General features: G+C 35.4%; 1 protein-coding gene across 2 annotated transcripts; it reads left to right on the top strand.

Annotated features, from left to right (window-relative positions):
• Window positions 1-923: 923 nt before the first annotated feature.
• Window positions 924-8,899, top strand: LOC136279378 (uncharacterized). Of its 2 annotated transcripts, XM_066163052.1 has the most exons (7): window positions 924-1,349; window positions 2,309-2,414; window positions 3,904-3,952; window positions 6,513-6,638; window positions 6,793-6,846; window positions 6,996-7,066; window positions 7,450-8,899. In XM_066163052.1, exons 3-7 carry the CDS (start codon window positions 3,920-3,922, stop codon window positions 7,514-7,516), a joined length of 351 nt encoding a protein of 116 aa, XP_066019149.1. In that variant the 5' UTR covers window positions 924-1,349; window positions 2,309-2,414; window positions 3,904-3,919; the 3' UTR covers window positions 7,517-8,899. The 2 variants fall into 2 exon arrangements, with proteins under 2 accessions (XP_066019149.1, XP_066019150.1); XM_066163053.1 differs by having other exon boundaries at window positions 2,309-3,952; window positions 7,526-8,899.
• The last annotated feature ends 5,753 nt before the right edge of the window (window positions 8,900-14,652 follow it).

Here is a 14,652-nt window from a genome sequence, read left to right as displayed (position 1 = left end):
TCAATGGTGCAGAATCGTAACTTGATGGAGCCAACGGTGGACAACATCCCAGAATTCAACCTTTGTGATTTTTTTTCTCGGCTTAAACGCTAAGTCAGTTGTTCAATTGAATAGGAAGAAAAACATTTCGAACGGAAAACAGCATTATTTGCACGTGTGGATCTTTTGAGAAAAGGTCTCCCGAACGAGTGGTCTTGATTGTAAATATTTAAGGAATGGTAAATACATTAGCCTTAACATGGCTGTTTCTCGAAGCTCAGTGTTTTCCTACTTGCCTTTTTTCCACGTTAATTGGGGGTGATTGAATAGATGTAATACGCAGTAAAAGAACTTCAGCTGATAGAAATTTTAAATTTCTCATCTTAGGCTGTGGATACAAAATTCAAGTGAAAAGGAAGCCAACTGTGATTAATGCTTTGAACAAGTCAAGATACTTTTTTTTCGTCACACAACAAGTTACATAACGTGAATATCATTCTTCTTGATGCCTTTCCCGGTGTCACCAATGCCTTTCCCGATGCCTCCGTTGGTTAATAGAGCATTAAAAGTATTGTTCCAGTTAAAGCTTGAGGAAAATTGCTTAACTTTTTAAGTAGCGAAGTGTAACTTGGTAACATTTCGGCTTTACAACACGATTGTTTTCTGCAACTACAAAACGTACATTTAATTCTTCTTGGTACCTTTCGGATGCCACCGATGCCTTCATTGTTTATTAAAGCAGTAAAAGATATATGTACAATCAACACTTTTGAATTGCTTAACATTTTATTTAGCGAAGTAAACTGTTTACACTTCGGCTTTACAACACGATTGTTTCCTGATACTACAAATGATCTGTCTATATATGAAGCATGAAAGTTGTTTCACCGCTGACCACTCGTAATTGGGTCGTTTTTTCTATCCCCGCTCGTCGCCCGTGATGTAGTAACTCCCGTGTGTGGCGGTGCAGTTGTGTCTTCCGTTGGAGCATAGTTAGTAGAGGAGACTAACTATGGTTGTAGTTATGTCCTCATACCTTATAACCAATATAGTGCGATTTTACTTCTTCCAATCAAAGTGTTTTGTGATCGTGTCTTCTGGGTTTCACTTCTCAATTAGGGGAGAGATACAATGTAATAGTGTAAAAAGATCGTTAAGATTTCCGCGCTTGAAGTTTGAGAATTTCATGGGCTATCCTTGATGCCTTTTGGGACGCTTCGGATTGGTGAAAGAGTAAGATTTTGGTACCGTTTTTTTAAGTGCGAGGTATTAGCGAAATTTTCTTCTATACGTTGGAAAGCTTAGGAAGACGAGAATTTGACATTGCCTCGTGGCTTTCCTTCCTTTTCTGTTGGAGCTGGTACAATAAGGTAAGGTTTTCGTTGCATTTCATGCCAGTGTTTATTTACAATTTAAATATTACAACCATTCTTCAAAGATCGCGTTCAAGTTTTGTGCTAAGTTCCTGTAGATTTTATGTGGCTTGATGATACCTGGATTCACTGAATCCTTTTGTGTCGAGGACTGACTTTTTTATTTTGTTTGGGTCATGCAAAACTAGATATTACACGATTAAAAAACAGAGCAGATCTCGGTGTTTCAGTGACAAAAACCTTGTGATTTTCCAGCCTCATAATAATTTGTATAACGTTACATGTAGCAATCTCATAGTGTCTACACTGATGGCTATTATGGATACACTGGAAGACATGTATTCATTGTAAATGTATGGGGCTACGCAAAAATTCAGCTATGTATGGTCGATGTCAAACTTCACATATCCTGGAAAGTTAACTTACAAACTGCTTACACATATGATGAAGATCTGGTCTCTTATAAAGGATAGGGTACTAGCTCCTAACGCTCTCCAGCAAGTAACAGTTGGGTTACAATGCGTTCAATCATAATCTTTGCTCACCCAGAAGGGCACAAATTTGCAGCAAAATTACTCTTCACTTAATAATATGTGCTTTTCTATTCAAATCAGTGGCTGACATATGCCACTTCTTTCTTTTGATCTATTTAGAATAAAGCCCCTTGAACTAAATTATAAGGTATACCACAATAATATGTATTTTATATGTTACCACATTTTACATGCTTTTTCAACTGTGTGGTACAAAAATTAAAATAAAATAAATACTAATCCATGCAAAATTGAATACTTAATTCAATACAGACTATTGCCCATTATTAGCAATTATTGCTCCTACACTTGTTAGCAAGAACTTGGTCTTGTTGGTGTTAATTGTGAGTATTTGGTAATCCTTATATCAATGGAGACACTCTCTGCAAATCCTTTCACCCTTACTTAATATCATTCATACAGGCATGGATGAGAACCAGCAGCAAAGAAAAGTAAACAAAAGTGTTGATGAGGTGGTAAGCTCCATTGTAAACATTTTCTTGGCAAATCTTGCACTAGTTATAAAAAGGTATGTGTTGTGCTTAATTTTTGTCCTTAGTGTAAAATCAGTTTCCTTTGGTTTTGTTAATGATAAGAATGAAAAATGCATTTTGTGTAAAGAAAGATAAAATTTAGCTCCTAGCCTAAGTTATTGTGAGATGATATGTCACTACAATTTAGCTTCTATTAAAAGTAAAAGAATTAAACTAAACCACAGCATACCTATACTAAACCCTCAGCCTATTTCTATCAATATTATTATTTTTTCTGTTGTTTACCCAATAGATTCAATCCACTTACAGACAAAGATGGCGCTGGTACATTTTACCATAAGGCACATGTAGAAAGCAATATTTCACAAAACAACAATGCTATGTATGCAAGGTTTAAATTTTTCAGACCTTTTATGCTTGATTTTATGAGTTCTGGGTGAATGTACCAGTTGCCATGATTTTTGGTATGGTGGTTTACAGTAACTGTTGTATGAAGTAAACTTCACCAATATTAATTTTGTGAACTTGTCACTGATAAAGAGCTAGTTCATGATTAAAAGACATTGATTGTTTCATTGATAGCTGTGCTTTACATTCATCATTGAAGTACTAATTAAGTCCTTCACTATCAGTAATCACACTAAATGTACTGTGTTAGAAATCACAGCACTGTGCCCCAAAATCTAATATTGTCCTGGGCACAGTTTCATATTTTTGAGCAAGGCAAAGGTAAAAATCAGACAAGACCACACAGACATCATCTATGAGAAAACATTGCTATGTATAATGTTCATATAGTTAGTTATGTAAAAGCTACTCTATTCATTAATCAGATATAATTTTTAGCCAACTTGAGAAATAGTGGCCTAAAAAATTGGACCCTTTTGGACATCCAAACTTTTAAATTTCCAGGGAAAGGTTCCTTAGACTTTGTCGTCCAAGTGGGAAAAAATGGCTGCCACACTGTAATTTTGGTCCCTCCCAGCTGCTCAAACGTTGTCCCTCCTTTCCTCAATCTTACCAAAGCCCCCATATGTGTTGTAATAAAAACATTGAAGTGAAGTGTGCAATCTCAGCAAGAGGTGATAATCATGTATACTTTTAAGTGAGTCATCCTAGTGGATGTTTGGTGAGGTATTGCATTCTGTGCTCAAAATCTAGTTCACATAGACCTGGGGAAAAAGAATGAGGTGTAATAGTCAGGTTGATACCACTACTCATTTGGTTATCTATCTTGCCGATACTCTTTCTGGTTATTTGGGTTTTTATGGAAACTCTTCCCATTGAGAAGAAGCATGGTTTGTGTTTGCAAAATATAGAACAGAAAATTAAAAAAAAAATAGGGGAGGAACAGGATGGTATCAAGGACAGTGGTACACTTTTTTTTGCAAGGGGGTAGTTTTTTTATTTTTGAATTAGGGTTCTAGCCTAAGTATGTCTAGGTTTCTACACTTGTTGTTTAGTCTTGTGATTTCTTGCTTTAAAAAGTGAGATAAAATTGTTTGAATTTTTTTTTCGTTACAGCCACTTGAGTCTGTAAATGGAAATGGAAATAAAACACATAAAAATGATGGTAAGGAACACATTGCTTGCACTTTAAAGTACTGAAAGTAATTTGTAACTCTCCATATTTGTTTACAATTGACATGCTTTGCACAGGTGTTTTGTGATAAGTGGAAAAGTTGACTGTATTTCAAAAATTAAATCACTTTAAACTGCAGTGAAAGCTATTACTTCTATAATTATAAAGGTATCAAAGGTAACCCCTCTGAGAACTTTCCTTAGTTCTGTGTTATAGAGGTGTCCACTAAATATAGGTTAATTTATTAGGAAATGTGGGAAGAATAGTATGCAACTAAATGATGCAAGTTTCAGCCAGTTGAGTGGGTAACCAGTCAACTCGCCGACGGACCAACTCGCCGACGCCAACTCGCCGACGTATAAAATCGAGTAGAGACGTAGGCGAATTGGTCGTCAATCCAATACAACTTATTAGAAGTTAAACATACAGAAAAGTAAACGATATTTAGTAAAAAAACACTGGTGAACATTGGTGAACATCAAACAGAAGCTTAAACATCGGTGAACATTTTACTTTACGGTGTTGTTGTCACACAATAACTCGTTCGCGTCTGAAGCTGTTAGAGTCGTTGGTGAGGTTTACTTCGCTTTATTCGCCTTAAGATCCTTATAAACTTTGTTGCAAATAAAAAGAATTGCTTTTTACTAAAGATCTTGTCTAGAAAGCCAAGTTTTCGTTAAAAAATCTGAGCGATTGACATGATGAGTCTTTACGGTGTTGTTGTCACGCAATAACTCGTTCGCGTCTGAAGCTGTTAGAGTCATTGGCGATGTTTACTTTACTTTATCCGCCTTGAGATCCTTATAAACTTCGTTGCAAATAAAAAGAATTTTCATTTTTCTAGGCGAGTTGGTCGTCAATCCAATACAACTTATTAGAAGTTAAACATACAGAAAAGTAAACGATATTTAGTAAAAAAACACTGGTGAACATTGGTGAACATCAAACAGAAGCTTAAACATCGGTGAACATTTTACTTTACGGTGTTGTTGTCACACAATAACTCGTTCGCGTCTGAAGCTGTTAGAGTCGTTGGTGAGGTTTACTTCGCTTTATTCGCCTTAAGATCCTTATAAACTTTGTTGCAAATAAAAAGAATTGCTTTTTACTAAAGATCTTGTCTAGAAAGCCAAGTTTTCTTTAAAAATCTGACCGATTGTCATGGTGAGTCTTTACAGTGTTGTTGTCACACAATAACTCGTTCGCGTTTGAAGCTGTTAGAGTCATTGGTGATGTTTACTTCGCTTTATTCGCCTTGAGATCCTTATAAACTTTGTTGCAAATAAAAAGAAATGCTTTTTACTAAAGATCTCGTCTAGAAAGCCAAGTTTTCGTTAAAAAATCTGAGCGATTGACATGATGAGTCTTTACGGTGTTGTTGTCGCACAATAACTCGTTCGCGTCTTAAGCTGTTATAGTCATTGGTGATGTTCACCAATGTTCACCGATGTTTAAGCTTCTGTTTGATGTTCACCAGTGTTTTTTTACAAAATATCGTTTACTTTTCTGTATGTTTATCTTCTAATAAGTTGTGTTGGATTGACGACCAACTCGCCGACGTCTCTACTCGATTTTATACGTCGGCGAGTTGGCGTCGGCGAGTTGGTCCGTCGGCGAGTTGACCGTAATTCGTTGAGTGTTATTGCTTTTTTTTATTGTGGTGCTGATAGTGTCTCAGTCAATTGCCAACTTAGTATTCAAGTGGTGGTTTTGCTTGATGGTTATTTGACTTTTCCTAAATGTTTTTTTATCAGTGGAGCTAAAAGAAAAAGTTTGTAAGGCTATGCTTTAGAAAAATGACAGGAAGGCCTTAAAAGCTTACTTAGACCTTCATGAAGATAGAGGGTTATTTTATTGGCAGTTACATGTAAAGATACATGTAGGCTGCCAGGGCCACTTACCAGGAGTAGATTTATAAGCTAAAAATACTACATTTGAGCTCAAATTTTACACAGACATTATTCAGGTATGATGGAAATTTAAGAGCACATTCTTGTCTCATTCATAAGCGATGCGAGGTACTCCACAGGTGTCAAATTTATTAAATTTGTGTTCAGAATTACTGTTGGCTTTGATGTTTTTTACATTATGTAACATTTAACATTATATAACATTATATATCATTATTTTCAACAAACAATTAAATTTTTTACTTTTGATCTGAGCAATTAAAAACATTTAATTTATTGTTTTGTTTCAATTCCACTTACTTGCAGAGAGGTCATCACAAAACCATTAAATAGGATCTGTTTTACCAGTTGTGTACAGTTTGCAATACGTTAATGAAAGAAAAAATCTTAATGCTTTAACCCCTGATTGTGACCAGCTTCTAATTTATCCTTACAATATCACCTCTAAATCAAACAATTATAAAGCTCTTGATTTTTTAAACAAATTCTCCTCGTCAGCATGTCAAGAAATGTATAGAGAACAGTATGGAGAATATGCATACTGATGTTAGGGTGTAAAGGGTAAATCAATAAATGTATGTTAAAGGTAGCAATCTTATATAGCTATAACTTATTCACAAATACTACAATTTATTGAGCAGATTGTAGCTTCAATGGATGCAAGAAATATGTTTATGAAAAACTGGCAGATACTGTTTTGGCATTGTGCTGGTGAAGACAGCAGTGCAAGAACAGGTGAAGATGGAATCAAGAAATGCAGAACAGGAGTGAGTCCATTTAGTCCTGAAAAAACCATGTGGAAGAGGTTTCTGCTGGTTTTGGTGTTGCTTTTCTTGGCTAGTATGAATCAGAGGATTTTGAGGAGGATTATGAAGATATGAATGATCTATTTTTTTTCCCTGCCTCCTCTTCCCCCATTAGATATTCAAGTACTGGACAAAGACACAGAGTTGTCAAATGAAAACAATATTCAAGGTAATTAATATGTTGACCATTTTCACTCTTTGTCTCTTTGTTTTTGTAAAATGAGTTTTTTGCTATATTTTTCCATAATTATTCATCTAAATAAACCTTGTTTGCGTTTTGTTATTTGCTAAAGAAAGCATTGTTGTACTTTTTTACAGCCAGTGAACCAGATGATGAAGATTTTGTCCTGTATGAGCTCCTCAAGCCTCCCAAAGACACTTCTTATGAGGTATGCAGAATTTGTGAGTGAGTTATGGTTTTCTTCTGCTTAGGTTTTCTTACTTTATTAGTATTATTATTGTTGTTATTATTATTGTTATTATTATTATTGTTTACTATGCAGAGATGTTTTTGTAACATGCTATGTAGTTGAGGGGAATATCACTATTATTATTATTATTATTATTATTATTATTATTGTTATTATTTTATACTATGCAGATATGTTCTTGTAACATGCCAAGTAGTCTAGGGAAATATCATTATTATCATTATTATTATTATTATTATTATTATTATTATTATTATTATTTAAACTATGCAGAGATGTTCTTGTAACATGCCAAGTAGTTTAGGGGAATATCATTATTATCATCATTTTAAACTATGCAGAGATGTTTGTGTAACATGCCAAGTAGTACCATGCAGTGATAACCACAGAAGAAATGGTACATTTTGATTACTGGAGGCAGGTAAGGAAGAGGAAGTCAAGACAATGATTTTTCCATTACAAGAGGAATAGAGCCTTGGAATTTTGGACAAAGGAGTCCACAGAAGAGTTGATAGATATGGCAAGTATCCTAGAGCCAGTTGATAGTGATGGATGGGTCTTATTGAGCATCACAGAACAGCATCATCATGAAATGTGGAGAGACTGGAAATGGAGGCAACTTGAGGAACCAAAATCAATATGGCAAGCTATTTGGCACAGCGTAATACTAATAATTGAACACCTAATGTAGGTCATGTATAAACTCTAACAGTTTCGATTGGGTTTTGAAGCATGCTTAATTCAAGTTTTATCCAAAATTCCCCTGCTCCAAAGTGTGAATAGTACCCAGACATGGCCAGGGAACATCAACAGAGAATGTGATCTCAAGCATTTTTTTACATCAGACTCATGAATTTGTCCACAAAACTTCTTTTGGAATTATCAAGTTCTAGAGTTTCACATCTAGTGCAGTTCCAGAGCAGTAAAATTTTTAAAAAAATTACACAAACATTTAAATTGCAAGGAATTTATTTCAAACCTTTACATTTACAGCAACCCATATAAAACAAGAAATCTTACCAACAATTATGAATGATTGGGTGAATAAAATAGCTTTGACTCCTCAATCTGGTATCAACTGCTTTATTTTTTGCAAAAGTATACTGTATAAGGGAAAATTGGAAGGACAGAAAGAGTTACTTTCTGTAATGTGTGCAACAGTATTGAACAATTGGAGCCAAATAGTTGCAAGTAAGTAAAAGGGTAGAATGAATTTATGGTATATTAGTGCACTGTGGTCTACTTTATATTTCGCAAATTCTAAAAAATCACTATTTCACCTGAAGTTATTTTCTTGAATTATTTGTGCTGAAGATGTTTTTTTCCATAGATGTGTTTCTTTTTTAACCATCCATTTTTGTATGGTAGATGAGCAATTTAAGCTTGATTTTTAGTTAGATTAATTACGGTTTGCATTTGTAGTTAGAAAAAAACATTTAGCACCAATCACTCCTGCCTAAATGACACAAAAAAGTGTTTAATTGTTCCAAACACTTACAGTGTATCCTATTTATCAAGAGAATTTTGTCAACAAAGGATATCATAGCTGCAGGAAAAGGTAACCAAATTTATATGAAACATTTAAAAAAGAACAACTAGAGTGATTTTACCTAACCCATGAAACAGTATGTAAACAAACCTGTCGGACACCAGTAAGCATGTTTGATTGTTGGATCACCCCATGTTGTGTGTGGAAAACAGGACATAAACCAATAATTTTCTAATGCAGTTTATGACCTGTATCACCTGTTGGATAAAATACCTTTTTATATTCATCTGTAATATCTTGTTGAGAAATAAACCATGAAAAAGCATTAGCATGAATAATAGTTATCGCTCAATTGTCTTCTTTCGTGATGCATGTTAATAATGACAAGAAAGTAATGCTTGTTAATATTGTCATCTGTTAAAAATTTGGTTGAATCTGAATTACTAAGGTTTGGTTTTCTTTTCTTTTCTCATATAAACATTCCAATTTTTTGGGCAGAAGTCTCTTTGGAATGAGACACTGTTTTCATATACTTTTGAAGTAGAAAGGCAATGCCTTGTGAGTAGGCAGGTATACTGTGAATTTGAGGGCCGCAGGTGCGAACCTCCAGGGCGGTCCAGGGGCATGCTCCCCTGGAAACTTTTAAAACTTAAGTCTCCAAGAAGCGCATTTTCCTGAAATCTGTTAAAGAAATCTTTCTGGAATTACGCATATTTAATCTAATTATATTAAAAAAAAAAATGATGGTACTCTGGGAGAATTTGTTTATTTCACTACACAGCTATAGCAACATCAAAACCTGGCTTTTGTTCTCAGAGCTTCCTTCCTTTTTACAGTCACAAGTTTACTTTAACTTCTAAACTGATAGAGTGAAACTGGCAACACTTTTTGTAGTTTATGAAAACTCAGAGTCGTAATCATTTACGTTAATGCCTTTTGTCACCATGTATCGCCCACCAGTTAAAAATTTAGAACAAATATTGACGGAACATTGGAGTCTGATAAACAATCAGCCCTTGAAGAAAACAATTTTTACAAACCCTCGGATGCGCTCTACAAAGGCCACATGGGCTTTATCTTGAATGAAAATTAAATTGGAACAACGTTTCTTTCAACTGCTCGGAATATTTAAGCTTTAAAGCCAACAAAATGTTGCCTTATTGAGACGCACGTGTCAGCTGATAAGCATCTTTTACGGCAACATTCGTCTCCTTTTTTATTTTATATTCTGAATCGTATTTCAGAAAAATACAAAGTGTTTTAGGAACAGTTTAAATAATGGAAAGCGTAGAAAGCGTACGTAATTTTTCGAAAACCTTTTCACCGGCTGTAATTCAATTAAAACCGGACAACATAAATTTAATTTTCCAGGTCATCGCACTTGACTTTTCATGTGCAAATGGGTGGACTGGTTTGGGCGTTAGAGCTTGCTTCTCTATTCTCTTACTTTTGATTTTAAAATATGGCTTCAGGCCCGTTAAGTTGGCAGAAATTTCAAGTGTTGTGATCTTGGGCAAAACACTTTATTCTCATAGTGCCTCTTTTCACCCAGGAGTTTACATGTTGTGAATGGGTGCCAGCAAGTTGTCAGGGAAGCTTGATAAAATTCTGGGGGGTAACCTTGCCTTGGGCTAGCGTCCCATCACGGGGGTGAAGTGATGCTGCTAGTCACTTCACGTTGGGGAAACTGGAATAAGCTCCTGCTAAGTGGGCTACTCGGCTTGAGTACAGACTTTACCTTTACCATTACAGTTGTGATAAACTTTCACAAAAAAAAAAGCCACTCCTAGACCCTCTATCGCTTTACAAGCTTAAGTAAACCTTTCGAGTAAAAAATGTACAGGTCTAGTCAAGCCTATAGGCAGAGTCCCAATTGTGTTTTTATTTTCTATGCACATCTCATTTGTGTTGTTCAGCCCTGTAAGGGTGGGTCCCCTCTTGGATTAGTTCCTTACACCTCTGTGTATTTCCTTTATTCTTCGAATTTATTTCGGCAGTAGCTAAGAAACATATCAATACTAAACAAAAATAAAAAGTATTTTGCCAGGTATCCTTTGACTTGAGAAAATCAAAGGGAAAATAAAATGAGCAGAATAGGGGAGAAAAATGTGAGCCTAAATGCTCTGTAAACTGAATCATCTTCTCTGTCTTTGCATTTCGTGATAAATAAGCAGCCTGATGGCTGCAATACACAATTCAAAATTGCTAAACTAAAAAAACTCGTAGTAAATAGGTTGATTCTGAAGACGACACGAGATATCTCTTGATGCTTCCTTATTAGAGGGAGTCAATCATTTCTGGGCAATGCAGATGCATGGGAGTGCGCATACGGCTTTTCTGAAGGGTCTTAGGAAGACATTTCCTTTACCATATCCACTTCCACAGCTTCTGCAGTTTCACTTGACTTTCTATCCGAGACAAATTTGGTTGTTACCACAGATCCATTATTTCTATGTGCTCCTTGCTCTAACTGCTTCACTTCATCTTTAGATTTTGGTGATCGGTGAGAAGTTAAATGCGTGGCAGGTCGTACACGTCCCTTAGATTCTTCTTTCCAAAGAAATCATTATAAGAAGTTGATTCAACAACGTTTAATGCTATCGTCCGAATATCATACACATGTGGTGAAAAATAAAAGGGGAAATTGCTATGTAAAAGATTAAAAAATGGGCTGAGGCTCATTTTAAAAGAAGCGGAATCGAAAGGAAAACAAAACTAAATACAATAGGCTGGAACTCGCGTCTGATTCTGTCTTTAAGGGCTTAGAGAAACTGCAACGTTCCGTTACTTGAAAAATCTTACGTAAAAAAAACTCTGATCTAACTCCGTAGATCTCCTAACTTCAACTGCCTCAATACTTAAGGGGCCTACTACTATAAGGGTATAATTCACGTGTAATTGTAAACTGGATTATCAGGAATGCTAGCCAAGTTAGTAATTCAAACTGTGAACTACAGTATCTGGAAAATGGGGGCGTAAACTCGAAAAGGAAATAAAACAGAACTCTCTCTACTTTAAATCAAAACAAAGGCAATTAAGTAATTAAGTCCTATTTGAATGTTCATTAAATTAATCCTTTAACTCCCAAGATCTGATTGTTAATTTTCCCCTCTAGGAGCTACACATTTCCCTGTAAATTTACTTGGAGAATTTGGCATTTGATCAAGATAAAAACATCCACCTGATAAGTTTGAGTATTCTTTAAGCTAAAAGAAGAAATTAAGATGAACAAGAAAGCGTAAACTGTTTTGTAATTTACTCTTTTCAAAGGCAGACTATTAATAAAAGTACTTCCAGGTTTTTGGCTTCTGTGGCCATTGATAAAAGAAGCTGAGTTACAACCGAATCAGATACTCCATCGATGCTCTTCAAACAATAAAAAATCTCATGGATACCATTGGCCAGAGGATCTCTACCACTGGTCCAACTTCAAGACCTTTAAGATTATCATCTCTTATTTTATTATTCTTCCTACCTAAAAATGAATCAAACCCAGCAGCTTTAAGTTATCCATCATCACTTGTTTTTTGAGTAAGTAAATTGAGTGGCAATTGTGGCAACATCCAACTGGATGTTTATCTGCGTGTACTCAGACTGCTCTTAAACAGAGCACCTTCATGTAAGTGGTTAGACGCCTCCGTTGTGCACGTGCCCTTAAGTCACTTAAAGGATTGTGTCTGATTAGAACGTACATGGGCACTTTGGCTCAGTAGTACATACCATCCAATGATCCGGTCACCTCTTCCATGATATTAGTCGTAGGTCCTATATGTTCCCTCAAGGTTTTAATGATAACCTCGGCCTGAAGAGCAAAAACGTTATGCAATATACAAAAAGCTCGCAACTCATCGAGACATGCACTTGCGAGTCTTGAAGTTGTAACCTGTATAACAAACGAAGGGTGTTTGTCTGAAGTAAAACATTTTACCTCTAAGACAAGGGGTAAAACTGCACACAAAAAAAAAAATTGGTTAGTAACGTCATTTCAAAAATGGCCGATACGTTTGCAACAGTTTACCCAGGTAATCATCCTCAATCATCAAAGAGAAAAGTGTAACTAAGAACGTACGAAACTTTCATTCTCAAATGTTTATGTGCTGAAAATAGATCTGTCTGATCTGGGTATCACATAGAATACCTTTCCTTCGGTAGAACTTTGGCAAAGGAAGATAACTTTTTGGGGCTCAAATGTAATGACATCACAAAAAATTGTCTCTTTACTTCTGAAATTACAGTGTCTGTACTTATTCTGGTCGGTCCACAGCCTTTCTTTCTTAAAGTTTAAAACCTTCACCGCTAATATGAAAAGGCGATATTTTGCGATTTTACCGCAACCTGAGTACCAAACAGATTGATATTAGTTATCGTAGAGGCAGAACTGCGCCAAGGGATGTCTTAGGGATCAAATCAAAATTATTTCCAAGTGGCTGTCTGTCAAACATGGCTCCATTCTAAGACTATATAAGCTACCCCTCTGCAATCCTTGGAACAAATCCATTTGCTTTGACAACCTGAGCTTTCTTCAGCCCTATATAACTGAGCAATCTTTATTGGTTCTGATGAAAGAACTCTCATGAGTTCCAAAGCCTGGTCTAGCATATTGTTTTTCTTTAAAGAAGACAAGATTCGTAATCAAAACTCTTTAATTCAGCTAGAGTATCACAAGGCCTCTTTGGTTTCACTTACTTCTTCGGACTTAAAAGCATAAAGCTTATACTCGTCTTTAAAGGGGTAATGACCTTGCCTGCTCACATAGCCAAATACTGTTTTGTCCTCTGGATCTTGAATAGTGGATAATATTTTCCAGTCACGACGTAAAGGTTTTCCAATCTACAAAAATGTAGCCAAAGAAAAACTTGAAACACATCTAGAAGTTGATTTCTAAGATGTCCTGGAGGACAACTCTTTTGAGAACTTAACTATGATTTTCTGAGCATTGTGTGAGATAATTCAAACCAGCAAGTTTGCAACACAAATTCTGACAAAATAGATAGACTTTAAAAAATTGAGATTGGATTTGAGAACTGGTTTAAATTCTCTGGATAAAATTTATACAATATTATGATAAACAAATTCTACACTCTGTTCTCTTACTCTATTTCCGTCTTCGTCCACGAAGACATTAGTCTTGCTAATATGGAGTCTACAATATGTCTTCCAGTATTTGAACCAAAAGCTTCCTGCCTGTGCCTGTGCCTGTGCCTGTGCCTGTGCCTGTGCCTGTGCCTACAAAGATAAATTTCAATTTACAGCTACATTTAGTAATCTCAGATTGATTTACGCATGAAAAGTTTGCAGCCCTTGCCAAATTTATATTCATGCATGTGATAAAAATGAACCACATGTTCTGCTCCCAAACATAAGTGTTACAGGTACATAAACCAAAGTATTTGTAAGCCCCCAATGTTTACATTAACATATCGAATTTGATTGTTTTTGCAAAGCTCAAAAATTAATATAGGTGTGCTGTGGTTTCAGTGCCACCTTAATTCTGCATCAATGTAATGCATTTAAGGTGGCTATGAACATACTTCACAGATTGTTTTAAAACTTCAGTTACAATGCAGTTTTGAGTTAAGTGATTTTCCCTCACACACACTTAACGTTATTAATATTACTATAATTGCTCCAGTGATTATAGAGATGTACACCCTCTGATTGGTAGAGGATTGCATCATATCTTGTTTGAGGTGATTAAAGCAGGAGCACTAAATTTCAAAATGGCTGCCTTAGGTCTTGTCAGTGTAACAGAGGAAGTGATAAAAATGATAAAGAAAATTCAATTCCAAATAGCACAAAAGATGCTAGTAAGCTTGGAGTAACACTTTATCACCCATTGTCTGAATTCAGTATTACCAGAAGCCTTTCAAATCCATTGGCATGGCGATGACCACAAGGTTACTTATTTAAATTTTTGACTGTGTAAAACTTTATTATTTTTTAAGCTAACAGAAAGAATTAAGCTGAATAACAAAGCGTAAATTGTGTTGTAATTTATTCTTTTCAAAGATAGACTATTAATAAAAGTGCTTCCGGGTTTTTTGGCTTATGACTG

Source organism: Pocillopora verrucosa, chromosome 3, assembly GCF_036669915.1.
Source record: "Pocillopora verrucosa isolate sample1 chromosome 3, ASM3666991v2, whole genome shotgun sequence".
Taxonomy (NCBI): Eukaryota; Metazoa; Cnidaria; class Anthozoa; order Scleractinia; family Pocilloporidae; genus Pocillopora; species Pocillopora verrucosa.
Note: the sequence above shows the minus strand (reverse complement) of the source record. Positions and strands in the feature narration are given on the sequence as shown.